The following is a 13151-nucleotide window of genomic DNA, read 5'->3' as shown; positions in this document are numbered from 1 at the left end:
TGTGACTTTAACAAAGAAGTTGTTTAACTTTAACTTTTAACGGAGAAGTAAAAAACTTTGATTTGGTTAAACAGTATTGGCTCTTAACTGACACAAAAATTAGTGCCTTATTAATCTTCATACATTAAACCAGGTTGTTAGGTGGAACTGTGGAAGAAGAAAACTAATGCATACAGTACATTACCTCAATAGAGTTTTGAATGCTTTTAAACACCCTTTTTTCTGTTAAATTTTATTTTGAATTAACAAAAACAAACCAATTTCAATACAAAAAGAGCCTGCACGTACAGCATACTATTACAATCATATTACTAATAAAATCAGCAAATGCATATGACTTGATATAATACTTTTAGTATTGTCCTTTACAAATCTGCCACAAAATAGACTTCTCTTTAACATTTTAAAATTTTTGTTTGGCAACTTGGATGGAGACAGTAAATCGTCGAAGGCATAATTTAATAGACTCATGTTCTGGCTCCAAAATAATGAATTCCTCTGAAGAGTATCTTCTTTGGCAGAAGTGGATTTAATGCATTTGCCCGTCTGTGATATATTTTCAAGCAACCTCAATGGTTATTAAGTATTACAAACCCTGTATTTAAAATATTGCTGAAGTGGTAGTTCTAAATGATCCACAGATTAATAATACATCTCGGTTTATATGATTTAAGTTAGAGCACCATGATGTAATAAATGGCTTGCAGTTTGCCCTCGCAATTGCTTCCAATGACCCAGTGTGCCAGTATGATTAAACTTAATCATTGGGACAGCATCTTGCCAGCAAATGGGACTAGAGTTTCTAGATCATGTGCCTGGCCCTACTTTTTTCACCAGTCCTACACCATGCCAGGTCTTAATTGCATTAACATTTTAATCCATTAGTCACTATAAGCTTACAGCATGGTGTCTGACATACTGTACTAAAAAACAAACAAACTGCTGAACCTGGAACAGTTCAAGGAAAGCACTTTCTGGACACAAACTCCAACAAACCCATACAAATTTTTAACTCGACAGCAGCAGTTGTTAAAAGCACCTTTCTGCAACACAGGAAATTAATTGTAATCACAGAATGTCTTCTGGTTTCTTATTGGGTAGCAGTTGCATCCTGTCATTTTTTGCATGAAATGCATATAAGCAAGCTGAGTTTGTTTAACTCACTGAATAGCCAAAAGAAAAGACTGCAAATACTGTAGCATGGCCACATAATCAAAGGAAAGAAATTCCTGGTGCTGCAGTCTACAGTCTAAGAGGAAAGCTTTTCAAATGATCTTTTGACAGTGAAATAACTTTTGTTGAAGAGGTAACACTGTCAAGGTTTAAATATGACTTGGCCAAGCATACAGTACTACATAAAATAACAAAGGAACCTGAACATGCTGCTGACCTTTGAAAGGTGTTTTTATAATCACATCTTGCCTATAGCATTTTGTGTGTTTTAGCAAATCTCGATACATTATTGGCCTCGGATATCTAAGAGAATTTATAAGGTTTTTGCAGAAACATGTTGGAGAGGTATCATTTTCAGCATGAACAAAATGCAGAGATTTTCATCACTCACTGTTTTAATTACTAGACATTTATATTTAGAATATAAATAACTGCATGCTCATATAATATGATTATTCAATGTCGTAAATAACTGGTTTCTCTGCATGTCCAGTAATCTAATGGAGTATAAGGAATTCACAGCTTTTTGCATTAACATCTTTTATTAGACACTAACCGTGATTAAAACTGTTATTTTAGTGAATGTGGATCTATGGCTTATGTCTTACCTCTTCCAGGCACTTTTTTACAACAAAGTGACTTGGTAAACCTGATGTTATTGCTGTTATTTTACATATTCCCAGTGAAATCCAGCTCCACAAGGTCTTGGGATGTTTCTGGATTTTCAGTCCATACTGTATGTATAATTCTGCTCACATCCTTTGTCCTGTTTCTTCAGCTGTCACTTATGTACAAAGTCATCCAGACTGTGGGTGGGATTCTGCTGGGTATTGTCATTCTCTTTAAAACTCTTGTTTTCCATAACTGGATGAAGCTGTTCTTCCCTGAAAATCACCTTTTCATACTATTTCTTAGTATGAAACAAAATGTTTTCCAGGGTTTTAACATTTTGAATTTCTTTGCATCAATTTCTGATATGCAAGACACTTGTCAGCTTGATATCAAAATCACTCTGCACAGACATCTTTTGAAACAGTACAGAGATGTGTTCAAGACACGTGTCCTTAAACATCTCGGAGAGACTCTTTGTTTTGGAGAAGAATAATTAATTGTTCATACCAGTACAGTAAGTCACATTTTGCCCTCCTATTCACGATTGGTAACTCCCTCCAGGTTCTTATTTCTGAATGGTGTATAGCTTGAGCTTAAAAAAAAAGTCTGCAGACTGTAACTATTCTTTGATATTCACTTTCTGAATTCAAGGAGGATAAAAGCTTTAAAACTAAGAATGTATTTTTAAAAATATGTTCTCAGGAAAGGTGCATTTAGTGTCTAATACCAATGGTAGAAAAGCCCTTAATGACAAATTCCCAGTCATTCAAAACTATGTGCAACATCTCAATACTGAAGACGTTTTGTACTGGTGCTGCATTTTAGTTATCTAGTTCAATATATGGTAAAGCAGTTTCATCTGTGTTATGCATGCTGTGTATTCAACACAGAGTGTAGTATAAATCAATAGGAAAACTCTAAAATATCTATTACTTTGTGGTATGGCAAGACAGGACTATCTTTAATATGATACTTGGCTGCTGTAATAGGAACTAAATGCATAAACCAACTGTTTTCTTTTTTAATCACCTTGAAGGGATATCAGTCACTAAGCTAATGTAATAAAACCTGCAAAATACAACATGCACTGAAAGGGGATAAATGGAATAAAAAGCTTTTGAATATCTTTCATCACAAAGGAAGAGCTAAAAGTCTGATATCTAAAAACTCCCAAAAGAGCTGTGGCAAATTGCTGTGGTTTCTGAGAAATCTGCTAAGATCATTTAAGGTGACAGACCATCCCTTGGGTTTCCAAAGCTATGAAAAACAAAATCTACTTCATAGTCAGGATTTCAGCTAAAAAAACAATCATTCAAGAAAAAAACATAGATGTTCAGAATCATCAATTCAGAGGTTTTATCTTAACATCTTATCTTTATGATTTGTAAAAGAAACATAATATTTCCCCGCCCAAGTATAATAAGATGCATGACAAAGCTGTTAATCTTACAAGTTTTCTTGATTAATTTTAAAATAATTACTTTTTTGTAACTACAAAAAAGGGTTGACAAAGGAATAAATGACAAAGACATTCTGTATTCAGTTTAGGAGTCCATGTTTAGTTTACATGGAGCTGTTTGATGCCAGAAAACAGAGAACAACAGTGGATGTTTAAAGGGAAATTAAGAAGTTTTAAACCTTCGTAATATTTTTCTTGTTAAATATATTCAGAACCAGAAAAATGTTATAGCAGCCAAGCCTTAATTTGGTTTTAAAGCATCACACCTATTTCTCCAGTCCCTTAGAAGATTTCTTGAAACTGTATGCAAATGTCAATTACAGCTAGCTGGCAACATGAAGGAGAACTCCATTTGTGTGGCACAATTCAGCAATCGTGCAGATTGTGCCTGAGAGAGAATTCCTGTCTGAGATCACTTTGATGAATGCTTTATTTTTGGTGGTACAAAAAGACCTAGCTAGCCCTTAGGAAATGAATATGTCATGGTGGCCTTATTAAATGTTAGGACTTTCTTGCAGATATTTTTATATCGCACACAGCTTTGAACGGTTTGTCTCTTTAAAAATTATGGGGTCGGTTCTAACAGGAACACAACAGGAATGGTACGGACAGAGACTGAGGTCAGCCATCTGCTTTCCAAGTTGTTTCAAATGAGCTAAAGATAGGTGACCAGATGACACCACATGACAAAATAGAGTATAAAATGTTCTAATAAAAAACAAAATCCTTATTTAACTGCTTACCCACATCTTCACACAATGAACTTAATATATTAGGTCAGATCTAGAAACATCTCTATCCCTAAATCAGAAGTTATTATGGGAAAGGAGGAAGCACAAATCTTCAAGGACCTCTGAGAGTTAAACGATCTCTTTATCCAAGAATTTCCTGCTCACTAGTGTTTGGCTGGACAAGAAAAACATGCACAGACATTAAGTAATAGAGTATCTGCTCAGTACAGAGATGCCATGTGGAATATATAGTTATCGGCAATAGTTTGTAAACCCTTTGAACTATATTCTGGCTTTAACCAGTTGCACTGACACAATGTACTGTAACAGGTATGAGTGGATGTTCTGTTTTTATTAGTCTTTTCAAAAACTTAATCAGAAGACTATCTTTGAAGCAGATAGTAATCACATTTTCTGACTTGAGCTCACATTTATACTGTACTGTATTTACAGTGTATCCTCAAGGTTTAGGGTCCTTCTTTTTTCCTAAATATATTGGAAGCATTATGTGACAAAAAAGTTTTAAAGTTTTAAAAAATAAGTACAAAGTTCATGTTAATTTAAAAACTAAAGAAAAACAATATGGCACCTGACTAGATCATTCTGTAATAAGGGCCATTTAGAAGAAAACTCCAGTGATAATGAAAGTTTATCGGAATCTGGAGTGTATGTATCACATAGCAAAACATCACAACCACAGTACACACACAACAATTACTTTTAACTTCATTTTAACTGTTTGAAAAGATTTTTAGATTTTGATACAGAATAATCATTGATAAAAAAGTCTAATAGCCTTTTACAGTACAACCAACCGTTAAGTTAATGCATTTCTTAATTTCACTGCAGTATGTCACTGTGATTTTTTTTTCAATAAAGAGAATTCCATTCTCCAATTAACAATGGTTCTGGACTTGCTCAGGATTAGCTGATAATTGACAGACTTTCAGAAATGTGTAAAGCCCAATCACAGCGCCACAATAAGTAGAAAGCACTGCAATATCTTGATGCCAATTGGAGAAAGCGAAACTACAAATGGAAAGGATAAGGTTAAAACACAAACATACAGGGGAGCGAGAGGACTGGGAGTAAAACTCGTGGAAAGCTGTGCTGTGCTATTTACTTGTTACTGCAGCTGACATGGAAATCATACCTGGACCTGAGCCAGCACTGATTTTTAATTGATGTACATTTGCACTAGTGGTAAAGGTAGCTGGTCTTTCTCAAATAGCCATGGCAAATTTGACAAAATATAGTTTTCTATTTCACATCCACTAGGGGAAACCAAAAAATGTTTAAGCACAGTGTAAGAGCATTTTCCTAAGATTACTAAGAATTAAAACAATTGTTAGAAAAGTCACATTTATGTAGAATCAATAGTAAAATGATAAAAATAACTTTTCATGAATGTTTTATTTTTAACAGTTGATCAAACTGCATATATAAAACAACCAGGAGTATTATTAATCATCGTTAAAATGCAAACTTAAATGAAAACCAAAATGTGGTGACAATGCATCATAAGATTGATCTTTTCAAAGATTCAGTTATGGTTGTCTGTGTTAGATATTATTCCAAGGGTGTAGCTGACAATGTATGAAAATCTATCTGTGCATAAATAAGCAAGATAGCTCTCTCAGCATGACTGAATATTATATGTTTTTTCATATGCTATCATATGCTATTTATGAGCATTGCTCCATAAATTGGTTTAGTAAGGTAACATTTTATCCTTTAATTATACTTTTGGATAAAAGCAAGAGGGGTAATTTTATACCTTGTTAACTCATTTTGCTTATGGGTCACTTGGCCACATGTTTTTCTAAGCACATAGGCTTGTGGCATTTTGTAGTAGAACATATAAGTGTGGAGGAAAAAAAAAACTTTGCTGGATTCATATCGCAAATGTATTGTAAATTAACTCAGTTGAGGAGACTGAAAAGTGCTCATGATTTCTAAGGAGAACTCTAAACTCTGACCTATCATGCCTATAACTTCGAACAAATCTTTCTTGATAGCAGCTCTGATTGTCAGAGGTCTATTATGCTAAAGGACAGCTATTAGCCTCTATTAAGTAGGGATTCGGAGACTGGCGCGTGGCTTGAAGGATTGAGTTCATCCAGAAATGCATCAAGCTGCCTGGTTAAACTGTATAGCCACAAATTATCAATCTACTGTACAGGTTTTTCATTGTTGGAAGAGCAAAGGCACAAACAACCACAAGAACATCCCTATCCTCGAAAATCTTAAGATATCAATAACTGTACACTGTTTGAGAAATGCAACCCTGCATTAGTGAGAATCAATGTATCAATATAAATGACAATACAATCAGCACAGTGGAGATAAGGGGAAACTGATTCACTGTAAAATGTGTTGGAAATATTTTATTTTACAAGACTTTTGGTGGGTTTATGCCAAGATGGAAACATCAAGGAAAATGCAGAGGCTTTCTTTTTCATAATACAAGCATTGCTAACAGTCAATCTATCAGAGAACACACTTGAAATTTGGGTGAGATAATACAGGGTACATACACATTAGTAATGATGTTGTCTGTGCCCATCTAATAAACCAATTAAATTCTACAGAGGTCAATAATACATATTATGGAGTTAACATCAAAACAAGGTAAGGTTTTTAGGAAACGTGGTTTATTGTATTTCGTGTCTACCTATGTTACTTACTAGTTTTTCTCCAGTCTGTCAAAGGTCATTTAAATTTTAACCATGCAGTTTGTTGCTGGCTTTGGTTTTAAACAGAGTGAACAGAAACATATAGACATGACTTTAAGAAGAAATCAAACCAGCACATTAGACATTTTACCCATGTTAGATAAAATGGTTGGATTTTAAACAGTACTACAAATTAACACTGTTAACTCACACTTAGAAACACTCAGACAGGTAAGAAAAGCAGTTAAATAAAATATTAATATAAAAAAATAAGGCATTGAAAAAATGGGTGTATCAAAAACATTCTCTGCCCACTTTATGATACAGAGAGTGCTATTGTAACAAAGTTTGGTGTTTGCTTAAAAAAATAACTTCAACAAATTAAGAAAATAGAAAATTGGTTTAACAGAGTAAATCAGGGTACCCAGGATCAAGTATTTAAATTTTCAGAAACTTGCACAATTACTCACATCAACAAAAAAAATAAAATAAAACTAAAATATGCAGTGTGCTGTGTTTCAAAATCAAATGATTAACCTTCACAGCCCCACACATCCTCAATTGAATTGTTTGGAAGGAGGCCCAAAGCAGTTTAAGATCACACAAATTTAAAAGCTTTTTAAATGATTACTGGAAGTCTAATAGAAATATCATTCCACTTATTTTATTAATAATAGTTGAGCTGCCTGAAGGAATTCTCTCTCCTTTTTTCATATATCAGTAACACCTGTCACTTAAAGGACCCAAATACTTATAACTGGTCCACAGCAACCATATTAAGGCCTAAGAGCACAGGATCTGGAAAAACAATTCTCATTGGCTAAATGATTACAGATTCTTTGAAACCACTAAACCGAGTACCGATATAGACTGTCCCACATCTTCATAGATTGAGAATTCCATTTTGGAATAAATAAAGGATAACATACTGATATGCATTTACCAGGGCTGACAAATTAAAATTTTAACCAAAGCAGTGTCTGAATTTATAATTAAGGTACAGAATTTCAATATATTCCCAGACTGTTATTAGTGTATCATATGTAACTTAAGCATGCAGACTGCAATCATGGATACTCCTAGAAGTCATATTTCCAAATTCTTGATTCTGTCTGAAGTGGCAAAACAACTTGATTTTTTTTTAAATAATAAGACTAATGAAGTATCTAATTCAGCCCAGAAAATTTCATCCCTCTATGACAATTGGTGAGCAATACAACTTGACACAAAATGAGGCTTTTAACAATGCATGTATCTGTAGGTTTGGGCCAGTCTAGAGAATGAAGTAAAATAAGAATTTCTGATGTTCTTGACGCTACAAACGTGATAAATAAAGAAATATTAAAAATGAGGCCTATCTTTTACTGAACACACAATTACAGCACTTTTGGATCCCTTTAGCCCAGTTAATTATGTCTACCAAAGGTCCAATACTTAATATGCATTATAATCATTGAACAATACAAAAAATCACAACCCAAGTGCTATAAAAACTAAAGATTAGCCATTCTTGTGCTTGCATACCTCCTTCTGTATCCTAACAATGTGCAGCAGCAAATTTACAACTTAAAGAGGTATTAATTTCCAACTTTCATCAAAATTAAAACCATTCATACCTAAAAAAATAAAAAATAACCTGATAAAGATGTTTGTGTCTTTGTACATTTTTACAGTTGTTCTGGTTTAAGGAGGACCTTTGATTGTTGCATATACAGTATGAGGAAGCTCAGTTGAACTGAAGAGCAGCTTCTCGAAATGGGGGGTTGTTCCCTCAGGTCAAAGACTCTTCATCTGTAAAATGAAGAGAAAGTCGTGAGATTCTACAAATAGAGCTGTCTGATTGAAATGCAGCACCACATTTGAACCAACAGTTAATGAACAGTACACTCATGCAGATTAACTAAACTATTTGGAGTTACTGCACATTTGAACAAAGTTTTAAGGGATTTGCCTTATTGCTAATTAGCGGGTTAATGTATAAACAAATATTTATCACTCATTTACAAAGTAACTTCTTTAGGGTGCTTCTGGTCTAAGCCTGGAAGAGACTGTTCATATCACATGGTTATGTAATGACTGATACTGGTGAGTTATAATTCAACATTTTCAGCCTTACTTTCTTATCCAACAGTTATCAGGTAGTAGATTTCTATTGTGTAGCAGCTCAGCACTGCATTTAATCTACACATTTTATAAAACACTAAGACATGATAAGTCTATTTCTCAATAAACTCTGGAACAACAGATCACATTGAGGAACCACCACCTGTTACAGTGGACTGACTAATTCTACTATTCTCACCACTGCTATTTAACAAGTGATAATCATTATAAAAAAATTACAAATGTTATTTGGTCTTGTATTACAAAATGCATGTTACACATGTCCTCCATAAAAGTTAAAGAAGAGAAAATCGTTTTTTGTCCGAGTGAAGTAATTTTCTATTGCAGTGCTGCTGGGAAGGGCCACATGCTGAGGAACTCTGCTACAGATGTACTTTTATCATTAAGTAAAGGAATACAATTTAAGAAATCCACAAATGAAAGCCAGTGTTCTTAACTTCACAATTTTGTAACTCTGAAAAACTGCTTTTCAATTAAACCTACTGTAAGTGTGGCCACATTCCAAATTCTCCCCCGCTGTGGGGTTACAACATAACACTTAACTCTGACTTGCAGATGTGCATGACCTAAAATACATAAACCAGACTGGCTCCAGAAACACAAGAGATTTAGGGACTGATCTAATGTTGCCTGCCAAACTCAGACACTGCAAGTACATTTTTTGACTTGTCAATACCACATGTTGATTTCCAAGCATGAATGATAGCATTTATTTTACTATTTTATTCTGAGTAAAGTGCTATTACAAGAACCATCACATACATCTCTCTGTTCTATATTTACCTGGCAGGCACTTGCCTGGTAGTTTTGATCAGAAATTCTTAAAAATTTCTAGATCCTTAGGAGGTACAGGTGGCTCTTTCTTCCACTCATCCTCTGGATAGGCTTCAAAGTTTGATGTATCACCATCATGAGATACTTTGGGCACTATTGGTGGCTGAAAAGACATAACAGATTAGCGATGGTTTTCAGCGATGGCTGAAAAGACATAACAGATTAGTGATGCTATATGTATATTAGTATTATTAGGTGTGTTTAGAAAGCTGTGTTCATGTTAACCTATTTATTACATAAAGCATTCATTTTTTCCAGTGTTAGTTTATCTAATACACAGGAACATTGAACAAGAGTCTACTGTAGTGTTATGGTAAACTTGACATTGAACTAAAAAATCATATCATTCTCAATAGTCCTCCATTAAGAATGGAACCCAAATACGAATTAAGGATTAGAAACATAACATTTGTTGTGCACTTTTAACACTAATAATCTTGGACACAGTTCTGAATATGCATGTACTGCACATTCATGTACTTCATGCAGAAGCTGTGAAAGTTGCTATACTGTTTACTGTATATTCATAAAAGTCCAGATTGAAACCATTTCGCTTTAGGTCCACAGAATCTGGAAACGTCTGGAGATTTTACGACTTGCACTTGCCAAACAAAAAGGGTCCTTTTTTTCCTAACATCAAAAATACACTGAGCAACAGTAGCGTGAATTAAAAATGAAAAACCAATGAGCCCTAATTAGTAGCAGCTCCAATGTGTTATTAATAATGTTGTTTTTTATATCTACCTCAAACTCTTCTATCAATGCACAGCCTTTATGGTCACAGTTACATTATTGTTGCAGGGGTTTCTTTCCTAGTTAACTGTCTCTCAGAGCATGAACGTTTCACAAAAAAAACATTCGTGCCAGAAAACAATTTCAGAAAAAAGAGGTCTCACCTTAAGTTTTCTTTGAGGCACAACATCCCACTCTATAGACTTAAACCATCTGTGTTTCTTCACATCATCTGCTCCATTCTAAGAAGAGAACGTTTTTTGTTAGACTGTTTCAATATACATTGCATCAAAGCCACTGCACTTTTATTGTAGGATGGTTAAGGCTATAGTGGCAAGGTTGGATCACTGGTTGCAATGCCCTGGAAAGACCTACCAAGCAATTGTGAAATTCTATGATCATATAGAATACAAATAATTTTGTTGTTTAATGCATTATGCTATTATTGCATTAAGTATTATTTAATTAAGACAAATAGATGCATTTCATACATTGATCTTGAACAACAGTAAGGAAAATCCAGCAGTACAGACAGCCTTGAAATAATATAATCAGATTGTGAATCAAAAAGCAAAGATCCTGATAGGGAAAATGTCAACCAGTTAAATCTGACCCACATTAGTGCTTTTGGCTCTTATAATGGACTCAGATGGACATCAGAGAAGATTTCTCCCCCTATATCTTAAAGTTTTATACTGAACCAATGCAAGTCAACTTCCCCCCGAAATGCTTTTGTACCAAGGTGCACTTTTAAGCTATTGTTTGGCACTATCAAAAGAACAGGTACAATTCAGCCAAGGGAAAAAGAATTCCAGTTTACTTAATCTTTTCTTTTTTTAAACAAAAAACATTTTATGCCTGGGCTTTATCAAATGTCACTTTCATTTTTGAAAACTACGGTTACACATTTATATTCCCCTTTCCTCCTGTGCCTGCTCTTCTTCATGCTGTGTCACCAAGACCTTTCAAGAGCAACACACATCACTCACCGTGAGCAGTCGTAGGCTATTTTAACTTTTATACATTAAAAAAGATTTCTAAAAACCTATTACTTTTAACGATATTTCATTTTTTATATTTGACATTTAAGATGTCAATTTCATTTTAACATACACACCAGGACATGACCTTTGTAGGAATTCTAATGCTTTCTCAGACTTCAGTCCAATTCTGCAGATGTGAATGAAAAATACTGTACATTACATTCATCACAGATCAAAACTTCTGCTACAAGAGTAAGCAGGCAGTTTAAATAAGCAGAATTGTTAAGATAAAGAGATTAATAACTGATTAATCATCTAAGGAATTGACTGGAGATTATTTTTAACAAGATTTGACTGTTTTTGGATCTCATCTCTTGATAATACAGCGTCAAGGTCAAAAGTAGGAGAAACAAGAGAGAGATTCATATCCTGTTTTCACAAAGAAGATCACGTAAATATGTGCATAGTTGCAAGAGGGTTACAAAGTGTTGAAAGCAAATCTCAGCCGTGGCTTTAAGTTTTAATTATACATTTAAATAAGACGGCCTCTAAGATCCCTAACATCGATGAAAATTAACACCAACATAAGTAATCCACATATTCCCACAGATCAAAACATTTAATATTTTAATCAAATAACTTTACTCGGATTGCAGTCAACCAACAGCTCAGCAAGACATGCTTTTGCAGGGCAGAAGAGAACACTGGGGGAGACAAGGTCAGTTTTTGTTGCAGTGAAGAAGGGTTGGTGGACCACCACATTGATGGACAGCCTATTATACTGGTGCAAGGCCCAGGGGACTACCAGCTCAGATCAGGTAAAAACAGGGATCTTGTCTCCACAAGGGGGCAGTACATGTGACTTTTGGTTGCATGGGAGCTGTCAGTGTGGAGTTCCTGTGTTGCAACAATTATTGAGAGCTGAAATATTGACTTAACTTGTTTTCTTTTCTTCTCACGCACCCTGGCAGGTGCACCTCACCTTTTTTCTGTTTAGACAGAAACATCTTCTCTGAAGGTTGTTAAAAACGCAAGAATGATTACAAACAAGAGGAGCAATTTGGCCCATCTAGCCCATTTGGTAGATCTGATTGTAGTTTATTCTAAATTTACAAATACATTTAGAAGTAGTGTTAGAGGGGGATACTGATAGGGGATATAAAGGAAAAAAAGAACAAGCAATTTCTTTTCATCTCGGTATCACACAGACCAAAGCGATTGCTTTCCAGAGTGCCTCGTTCTCCGTTAATGTCCTTGAGTCTGCCACTTAACAAGAAACAGGCGGTCTTTCCTGAAACCTTAGTGTGCTATAGGTTTCACACAACACAACTGTGCAAAAAGACTCTTTTATACACAGCCCACTTAGTTTGAGCAACTGTGAGTCACAATACTGTGCTGTGATATGTCTGCTAAATGAATGACTACTTATTTTTGAGGCATCTTTAATTGCCAAACAACAAAGCTGCCAATAGTCGTCACACTGAATGAGACAGTTACCAGAAAATATATAGACAACTCAATTTGTTTACCAATCCAAAGCAACTAGGGAACTGGTAGAGGTGTCACCTGCTTACTGTCAGCTACAGGGGGTGATTGAGATGAAAAGCCCTAAAACCTTTTCTACTATTTCAGCACTGATCAGAAAAATGGATGCTGGCCATTCTGAATTTAGCATGGACATTTTGTGATTTGTTTTGACACTGACTAGCAGTGGTGGTTGTCTCACAAAACAATTTATTTTCTGAGGCCAAAAAAAAAAAAGCAAGACCACGCAAGTAAAAAAAAATGCTCTCTAACACATATTCCTGCTGTTGCTCATAGCTTTCAC

General features: G+C 34.7%; 1 protein-coding gene across 3 annotated transcripts in view; it reads right to left on the bottom strand.

Moving 5' to 3' along the window:
• Nucleotides 1-6344: 6344 nt before the first annotated feature.
• Nucleotides 6345-13151, bottom strand: part of prkx (protein kinase X-linked) — a 46835-nt gene continuing 40028 nt past the window's right edge. For 2 of the 3 annotated variants that reach the window (XM_069197492.1, XM_015361780.2), the window contains 3 exons: nt 10505-10582; nt 9558-9711; nt 6345-8441 (listed from right to left, as the gene is read on the bottom strand). In XM_069197492.1, the coding sequence (XP_069053593.1) occupies nt 9586-9711; nt 10505-10582 (204 nt within the window). In that variant the 3' untranslated portion in view covers nt 6345-8441; nt 9558-9585. The remainder of the gene's footprint in view (nt 8442-9557; nt 9712-10504; nt 10583-13151) is intronic. The other variant, XM_006637918.3, reaches the window with a different exon arrangement.

This window comes from Lepisosteus oculatus, chromosome 13, assembly GCF_040954835.1.
Source record: "Lepisosteus oculatus isolate fLepOcu1 chromosome 13, fLepOcu1.hap2, whole genome shotgun sequence".
Taxonomy (NCBI): Eukaryota; Metazoa; Chordata; class Actinopteri; order Semionotiformes; family Lepisosteidae; genus Lepisosteus; species Lepisosteus oculatus.
This window is presented reverse-complemented; position numbering and strand designations above follow the sequence as displayed.